Source organism: Cinclus cinclus, chromosome 9 (genome assembly GCF_963662255.1).
Source record: "Cinclus cinclus chromosome 9, bCinCin1.1, whole genome shotgun sequence".
Classification (NCBI taxonomy): Eukaryota; Metazoa; Chordata; class Aves; order Passeriformes; family Cinclidae; genus Cinclus; species Cinclus cinclus.
In genome coordinates this window covers 4,989,391-4,998,520 of record NC_085054.1, presented here as the reverse complement: position 1 = coordinate 4,998,520, position 9,130 = coordinate 4,989,391, and the positions used below count along the sequence as shown (strand labels likewise).

General features: G+C 42.4%; 1 protein-coding gene across 1 annotated transcript in view; it reads right to left on the bottom strand.

Moving 5' to 3' along the window:
• Positions 1–1,112: 1,112 nt before the first annotated feature.
• The window catches only part of PIKFYVE (phosphoinositide kinase, FYVE-type zinc finger containing), a 62,844-nt gene continuing 54,826 nt past the window's right edge, over positions 1,113–9,130 (bottom strand). Inside the window, exons 39-42 of the mRNA XM_062498297.1 lie at positions 8,944–9,072; positions 7,885–8,146; positions 5,685–5,759; positions 1,113–4,640 (exon numbers count right to left, since the gene is read on the bottom strand). Coding sequence (XP_062354281.1) covers positions 4,525–4,640; positions 5,685–5,759; positions 7,885–8,146; positions 8,944–9,072 — 582 coding nt within the window. The 3' untranslated portion in view covers positions 1,113–4,524. The remainder of the gene's footprint in view (positions 4,641–5,684; positions 5,760–7,884; positions 8,147–8,943; positions 9,073–9,130) is intronic.

The window sequence follows — 9,130 nt, the reverse complement described above, 5'->3', positions numbered from 1 at the left end:
TATTTCTCTTATTATGTGCATATGTGTACATTTAAGCAATCTCAGTTGTTCTGTCCTAGATGTAACTCATTCACCAGGTAGGTAGGTAGGTAGGTTATTTTAATTATGAAACAAGATCTCAACTAGGCCAGTAAAAAAATCCTGTACCCCAGATACTTCATTTTTTCATACCCAGGGTGTTTCATGTTTGCTGAAGCAATATGAGAAAAATATCCTATGGTAACTTTTCTCCATTGCTTACATATTGCCATCCTCTCTCTTCAACTGCAATCAATGTTCTTTTTGGTAACTGTGTTCACTTACTTTATTATCCTGCCTTTGGTCATCAGAGCGTTATTTCTTGAACTGAAGCTGCATATGTGCTTCACAACTTCATGCCAGAAGCCCCTCAAGTCCCACTGCTCATCTTTACACCAGCAGAAGGCAGCACTGCCCCTGAATTGGTGTATCCCATCTCTTCCTCCATCACACCCCCACAGGGGGACCGGTTCTGATGCAGTTTCACACTGCAGCAGATGAAGGAACTCAAACTCGCCTGGCAAAAAATGGTGATGGCACATAATATAGGTAAAATCCTCAAATTTTAGTAAGGGTTGAACAAGTCCCCTTCCCAGAACTAATCACAAATTATTTGGAGCCTCAGCAAGGAGGTAATATACACCAGGTTAACATGAAACAATCAGGAGAAGACATAGATTTAAAGATCTTCTTGGATTTTTTTCTTTATCTAGTCCACTTAAGATATTAGGGAAATACCTGGAATGTGTTCTACATCGTGGCAGAACTGGGCAAAGGCACACCACCACCTGCTGGACAGAACTGGATCCCTGTCTCACACAGCACTGTGGTGAAAAGCAGCTGCAGAGAAGACAGAACTGTGTAAAAGGTTATCTGCACATTGTACTGCCACTGCCCTGGGGAGCTGCCCAGAGGTGCTGCTCCATCACAGGAGATGAGCTGCGAGGCAGAGACAGGACAGGCATCTTCCACTGCACACAAAGCTGGCACTGTCCAGCACAGCAATCCCTGCACACTGAGCCTTGCCTTTGATCAAGAAAATGGTGTGCAATGAGACCTAGCTGCTCCACACATGGAACAGACTCAGGTATATTTTAGTCATTTTATTTGTTTATATATACATTACATTTTGATTCTCCAAGTAGTCAAGGCAATTATTCTCAAATAGTTTAGTACATCAATTTTATAAAACACAGCTGAACCAAGTTAGAATAGAAATGCATACAATATTGTACATTAAGTGCTTTGAATAATGACTAGTCTGGCCACCAGCTAGTGAGCAATTCATTTGGTTTTGGTCATTCTCACAAAGGAGACTCCACAGGTAACTCCCCTGAGCCCACTGGAATTGCTCTACCAGCAAGAGTCCCTCATGTGCTTTTTGGGGACAGAATGCACATCCCTGGGCCACTACAAGGCATTCTGCTGTCCACATGATGACTCAAAGTCACTGCTTCTGACTTGGACAAGATTTAGATATTGGTCTCAAGGCCTCAGATCAAAACAACAGAAGAGCCAGTGTATCTCTAAAGAAATTCGGTCTTTGTGTTTGCAACTGGGATTTACTTACACAAGTGTTAAATCTGTGTTATAAAGAAGGAAACAAGCTCTGACCAAAGGGCTCACCCTCAGGAATTCTATAGGGACACAGACCAAACACAGCCTCCCAAGCAGCTCTCAAAGATTTGTTCTGCATGAAGTACTCTCCTGAGAAAATTAAGCTTGGCAGTAACTGAAATGTCAGGACAACTACTACATTGAACATGGAACATTTGAGGAGACCCATTCAGCTGCTGGGATTTGAACTAGAATTGCTTACAGCTTTAGATCACAGGACATCCAAGATGACCCAACTCCAGCTGATACTGCAGCTACTGTGATACTCATGACCAGTAGTGTACTCTTTACTCCAGTCTAGTCAGGACTAGTCTATCAGCCATATCCTGGCCAAAATTTAACCAGCTCAAGATCATTCCTGCAAATCTCTCCAGCTGCTGCAACTTCAGCCCATGAAGGTCACAATTCACACATCTCTGGTTCTGTTCACAGGCTGCAAAACAGCGGAAGATTGTCTGACTTCTGCAGTGCTGAGGGCCTCATGCTGCCACGTTCAGAGGACTATTAGCAACTGTCAGATGATCCAGCTGCTCACAGCCACCTGCTCAGGACTCTGGCAGCACAGAGCAGCCACACACCCCAGGATAAGGATAAGGATAAGGAGTACTGGTGACAGACCAGGCTAGCACACCACATTAGCCTCGCGCAGCTGCCACGACGCACGTGCCCACACTCCTGCTCCACCCACCAATCCACATACTGACAAAGGTGGAACACAACATAATTAGCTGCTGTTGGGTCACCTTAGCTGGCCAGGACTGTCAAGCTTTTCCCTGTAAACTTTAAGAAGGGAAGGAGGAGAACACATATAAACTTCAACTGAGACTGGAACATAGACTGCATGGCAGGTTCTTTCACAGCCATGAACCAAGACAGAAGGTAGAGGCCACAGAAGTGGGAGTAGCACTGAGCTGATGCACTGGTTGACCTCATTAGACAAGGCCACACACACAGCCAGGCATCTTGGGAGAACATTTCAACAAAAAAGGCAAGATGCATCCCAGACATGATCAGCTGTACCTGATGCACTGTGCTGGACTGAAGAGATTCTGGGTAGAGGAAGCAAGGAGTACTGTGTCATCTTTCCACAGCACACATCACTGCAGCCTTCAACACTGCAACCCAGAAACAATTATCACATTGTACTGAGGAAATCAGTACAATTTTTTTGCCGCTGCTTCAAGGCCAGCATCTTTGCTCATCCTCTAGTGTTGCAGTAGGGTGGGGAAGGCCCCAACACAAATGGCTGTTGCCTCCTGGCAGCTCAGCCAAGAGCTGCACTGGCTGGTTTTGGAGCAAACAGCTCAGTTTTCACTGCTGGCCTTTTCCTTTCTCAGTGGTGCCCACTGTTGGTCAATCCTAAACAGCCACCACCATCTGCTGCAGGAAAAAAAATACTGAATACAGGAGAAGCGAACAAAATGCACATTTCAGTCCATAGTTACAGTGATGAGGGCATTATCAGGCAACTGGTTAGAATGAGCAAGTGACCACTAAGAGTTATCCTGTCCCAGATTCCATGTTCATTTGATGCTCTTCCATCAGAGACTAGAAGTCAAAGAACTTCCAGCCCTTTGAAAGGACTGACTTTGAAAGACAGTACTCTTGCCTTTCAAACTCCTTAAAACTCCTCTTATTTACTGGCCTGTATTATAATGAAACTAAAAAGTAAATTCATAACCTACAAAAATGAGTAAAAATTTTTAAACATGGAAAGAAGTGCTTATTGTATTAATATAGAGACTCACTGATCTCTGCACATCTTATCCATCATACAAGATACCTGTTAGTTCAGTTTTCCTTTTTACAAAAAACAACTACATTCATCTCTGTGACAAAAAAAATAATGTCATGAATGCAAGAAAAACATTCTCCTGCAAATTTCACCATGAGGTAATTGCATTGCTTGAAAATAAAGGGGAACAGAAATGGATTTGAAGTGATCTGCCAGGAATGATGGTTGCATTAATGAGAAAATTGTCACTAAAGCAGTATGCTTCACTTTGTCTAGCAATTTACTGCCCTTACTAAAGAAAGGGTTAATCTGCTTCATAGCTATAATTAATCAAGTCTTGTTAAATTAAAGGGTATGTTAGTTACCTGTTTCCAGGAATCTGAGCAACATTCAGACCAAAGAACTGTTTAGCAGTGAAGGGATACATTTTGAGTTTTGCAGTATACTTATGACTGACAACCCATTTTTATGGGATTCAGCTAAAATGCAATTAAGACAGATAAACCAGAATTGTACTGCAGTAACATAACTTACAAGATGGAGTCATAGGGCACTATAGATGTAGAGCTGCCTTAAAAAAAAAATACTGTTTACAGAACCCAGTAAGAATTAAAACTATGGCGCATAAACAGCAAAATATATTAATGGATCTTAAACAGGTCAATTACAGACCACTGCAACAATAGCAAAACTCATTAATTAACTTCATTCTTCTCTCCCCATCCACATTTGGGGGGTTTATTTCACATTTTTCAGTACCACGTATCCACTACAGGAACATGAGCTGTGCATATTCAGCATCATTTCGGCAGTGCAAGACTTCCAGAGATCATGTACTTCTTCACCATCAGGATCTGGACAGAATCTCAGTTCAATACTTACAAGGAGACAGCATCACCTTCCCTTCTGACAGCAGGGATTTATCAATGCTGTTCAGTGGTACCTTACAGTTTAGATCCTTACTGAGGCAGGTTTGCTGATTATCCTCCAAGACGGGATTAAAGTGCAAGCAGATTTCACACTCTGCAACATGATCCACACGGTCAGTGTGGACATGGAACTGCAATCCTCTTGCTTGCTGCTGGACAGACAACTGAAAGAGAGTTGCCTGTAATGTCACTGTCCTCTTGTGCTTTCCCAATATGGGCTTTAGCTCAGCAATTCAGGCCCAGTCCTGTCCAATGGTCTGGCACCATCAGGAAATACTTGTCCATAGCTTCACAAAACCTGGTCCGGTACAGTTCTGGGGAGACCACAGTGGGCATCTTGCCTAATGTGTAAGAGTCAAGAGCAGTTAGAAATGGGCTAAAGATACTGCAATACAGACAGATGTCACATGAGATTACACCAGCAGACAGCCTAAACTTGAAGGCAACAAAATACAACCTTATAAAGTTCAACAACAAACAAGCATAAGGTTTTACACCCAGGAAAACAATGCAAGAGCACAGCACAGGCTGGGATCTCCCTGAGGAGCAGCTCTGTGAAAGGGACCTGAGGAGCCTGGTGGACAAGCAGCTCTGTGGGATTGAGCACTGCTGCTGCTGCTGCAGCAAAGAAAGCCAGCAGGAAGAACACTGGGCTGCATCAACAAGGACACCACCAGCAGAGAGACAGAAGTCATTACTCTGCTCAGTATCCCAGCATTATCTTTCACCTAGAAGGTGCTTCTTCCAGGCCATACCTGGAATACTGGACTCAGTTTTGGTTGCTGCCATATTACAAAAAAAAAAAAAGAAAAAAAAAAAAAAAACATGGACAGGCTGAAGAGGGTCCAGAGAGGGATCCAAGGACAGAGAAGCTTATCATATGGGGAAATGCTGCAAGAACTGGGTTTTTCAGCTTTAGAAAAAAGGCTGCTTAGAGGAGACCCTATCACCATGTTCCAGTATTTATAGCGTGGCTAAAAAGAAGATGGAGACTCATTTTACAAGGAGCCACATGGAAAAGATGAGGGGTAAGGGATACAAGATATTTCAGGGCAGATTCCATTTAGACGCAAGCGTAACATTTTTCACAATGAGAACAATCAGCCATTGGAACAGGATTCCCCAACACTGCACAGTTTTAAGATTCAGCTGCACAGGGTGCTAAGCCATCTTGTCTAGACTGTGCTTTTGCCAAGAAAGGTTGGATCAGATAATCCCCTGAGGTCCTTTCCAACCTGCTATTCTACAATTCCTTCTCTGTTCTGGACAACTTAACCTGTCACAGATTTGCCTGGTGGGGAAGCTGTGACTATCAGTAGTGTTATAGAAAGCTTCCACGTAACAAGGAAACATGACCAGAATCTTTGCTTTCATTCTGGACTTACCTTGTCCTCCCAAGATGCCAGTTGACTTCACCACCATTTCAAGCTTTTTGTCCCAGGTAAAAGTACGAATATAGTCTGTCACAATAAAAAGAAAACACACACAAATATGTTTTATTTGTTTTAATCCAAGTAACACTGCTTTAAAATGTATGCATTTGGGTATGTATTTTCCCCCAGAGAGGGCAGATAAGCAGTAGTTTTTTATAGTCAGAGCTTCAGGGTGTTCCCTACCAGCTGCCTCACATTCGGTAGTATTCATTATGTTTGGGAAAGATGAATACAGCCCCTCAAAAGCCCAGCATGATTACAATGAATTCTTCCTGTCTCTACAAAAACAGGCTGGCCAAGGATGTCTGTCTTTATCCATGTTAGAGTGTCAAGGGCTCATTTACAAGGGTCACTTCACTGACCCTTGATCCCAGAAGCCCCACTAGAAGCACTGAGGTTTGGACATCTCTCCATTTTAACCAGTATTTCTGGTTATCATTGCCACCTACACGTTGGATAACAGAATGGAAGTGATTGCCACTTCATGACAGAGAGGACTGGAAACAAGTGACTCTGACTGGAAGAGGGGGCAGCAAGAAGACAATTTCTGAATTGTTTCCAAGCCCCTTCCAGAGAAAGCATGCTCAGACAATACAAGCACATGAACATTTTGGCCTGCAAAGCTAAAGCTGCAGTAAGATCAGTTGTTCATTACTGGTTATCATTATCTCCTAACATTTCTCTACAAGTGCAATTACAGTTTTGAATTTACTGTTTTGAGATTTACAAAAGGCCACCGTAAGCATTCACATTTCATCTCACTTGTGATTAACACAAAATTCATCCAGACCTGACAACCTCAAGACTTCCTCATTTATCTGAATACTCCTTGAAAATGTTCCTTAGAGTGTTTTGGGACAGATATCAGTGAACAGTTTGATCACTAACAACTTCATGCCCTAAGGCCCAGAGTCCTACACAACAGAGCCTACAAATAAAGTTGTCAAAGCTTTTCACAGACCTAACTGACTTGTTTCCTGTATCACATTAAGATCTAAAATAGGTAGAGATACTGACCTCAGATTCAAACACAATCCAAGCTAAGAGTTTTTAGTTCCAAACCAACACAAATTTTGCCTGAGTACTTTTTAAGTTCTCAGGGTATCATCTAGAGAACATTCTGATAGCCTGATACAGCAGACACGTTCTCTCTTCTTGACAGTATTTGTGTTCACCGAGTTCCTTCAGATATCTGTGTCAAACATTAAAGGAACTGGTAGTTTTCAATATCATATAAAATATATCAGGTAAGATGTGACATAGGGCAACAACAAGCCACACATACAGAAGAAGCATAGGGTCAGTGTAGTCCCTTCCTATTTACTCCAATATTCAAGAGTCTACAAATCTAGAAAGTACTAACAACTTGCAACAAACAAGAGCTTTCTTTGGAGCTGGGACTTCACTTCTCAACTAGAAATGTTATTAGAATGGCTTTCAAGCTTTATCAGAATAAGTGTAATCCAGATCTCCTGTTCTGAGATCTCATCTGGAAGCATTTCTGAGCTGGGTTTCAAGACCATTTCATTTCCCTAAGTCAATTCCACATCCTGCAAAATTGCCTTAAGTTTTTTAAATCTCTTAAGTTTTTTAAACGACAGAAATTTTTCTGTCTAAACTGTGTGTTTGTCTGTCTCTACTTCCCAGTACCAAGTCAGAGGGTGCAGCAAGGTAATTACTGTATTGCCACCCACATTATCCAGGTCAGACTATATGACTGTATGAGATCCCATGATGTTTAACTTCTTTCTTCCAAACCTACCAATACTCTTTCTCCTTAGAGCCTCTCCACACAAGATTTAAAAGACTACATAAACATGAGTAAACTAGAGTTTATAGATTAAACACATAAAAGCATACAAATACCTTCCCCTGCTGGAGTCAAAGTGTAGGTGTAACTACCTTTGAGGCCTCCTGCACATACTCATAGCAATGCAAATGCTAGTCTGAGCCTATACAAGACCTGGTGAGAAGACTTCCTGCCTCCACTTTGTAAACCTGTGAGAGGTATGGGTGGTATTGCACCAGGGAAAAGACAAGATTTCCTGACATCTCTCTGGTGCTGGCACACTTCTAAGAGTACTATGAACACCTAAACCAGAAGATAACCATTTCATCATCTGAGAGCAAGAAAACACAAAAGACAACCTACCAATGATCCCAACAACCAGCTCATTGTTGGTATCATCACGACCCACCAGCAGGGAATAGTCAATGATGAGATGGCTGGAGAGGAACTGGGAATCACTGTGTATGGAGGCTTTCAGCACAGCCTTGCAATGGGAACGGATGTACAAAGGATTGTCCCGAACCATCTTCAGAAGGTTTTCATCCAGCAGGACTACATCACAAGTTTCCTTGCCTGTGTCTGTTTTAACGTTTCTGTTCCGGAGGGAGCCCTTCAGGTCAAACACCTGCAAATGGAGAACAGCACTAATTTCTTTCATTTTTCTGGGTTAAAGGCTTCAGTATCTAACATTTGAGAAGGCAGCACAGCCAGGCAACTCTTTCCTTCTCTTTAGGAGGAAGACAATTAACAAAAAATATTTAGTGGGGAACAGCACGTAAGCCTGGGTGAAAGCTCTGCCACCTCAATTCCCAAGTTTTAGGCAAGTTATTTCAATAATATTTAGTCTAAATTAAGAGAAAAAGGGTGTCTCTGCTTTTTGTATTGTTTAGGTAATCAGGTAATTAGGTAAACAGTTTTCCAGCCAGTTCCTACAGGCCTAACTGCTGACAAAAGCAAAGCCACTGAAGAGGGAGGTGGGTGGTACATGAAGCACCAGTTAACAGTGGCAAAGCAAGAGACAGACCCATCATGAGGCTGGAAATGATCTCTGGAGCTCTCCAGTTCAAAGTCCTGCTTCAAGCAGGCTCTGTTAGAGAAGGTTGTCCAAGTTCTGTCCAGTCAATATTTCACTAACTTCCACGGAATAGAGTCCACAGTCTGAGTTTCAGTTTTGTAGTGGTTGAAGCTTCCTCATGATGTAAACAATAGACAAACAAAAAGAAAACCCACAACATCCATTACATCCATCTAGAATTCCCTCCATCCACTTCCTCCCACGAACATTCCCTGTTTGAGGTCAGGCACTGAGAGGTAAAGTGGAAAGAACTGATACTATCTAGGTTTAGAAGTGGAGCTTGTGACCCTGTTCTTTTTCTCCCAGTCACAACTGCACTGCAAGGGAACAGAACACTTCATTCTTACCTGAGCCATTTTCCTGCCATAGAAAAGGTTTTCCATGACAAGCAGATCCAGCTTCTTTTCAGTGTTGTTTTGAGAGTTCTTGTAACCAATTCGATAAACCCCAAGGATTTTAGCCAGTGCTGTGGGCTTCTAATGAAGACAAGACATGGGTTAATATCTGTGCAGAGACAATCAGCAATCCCAGACC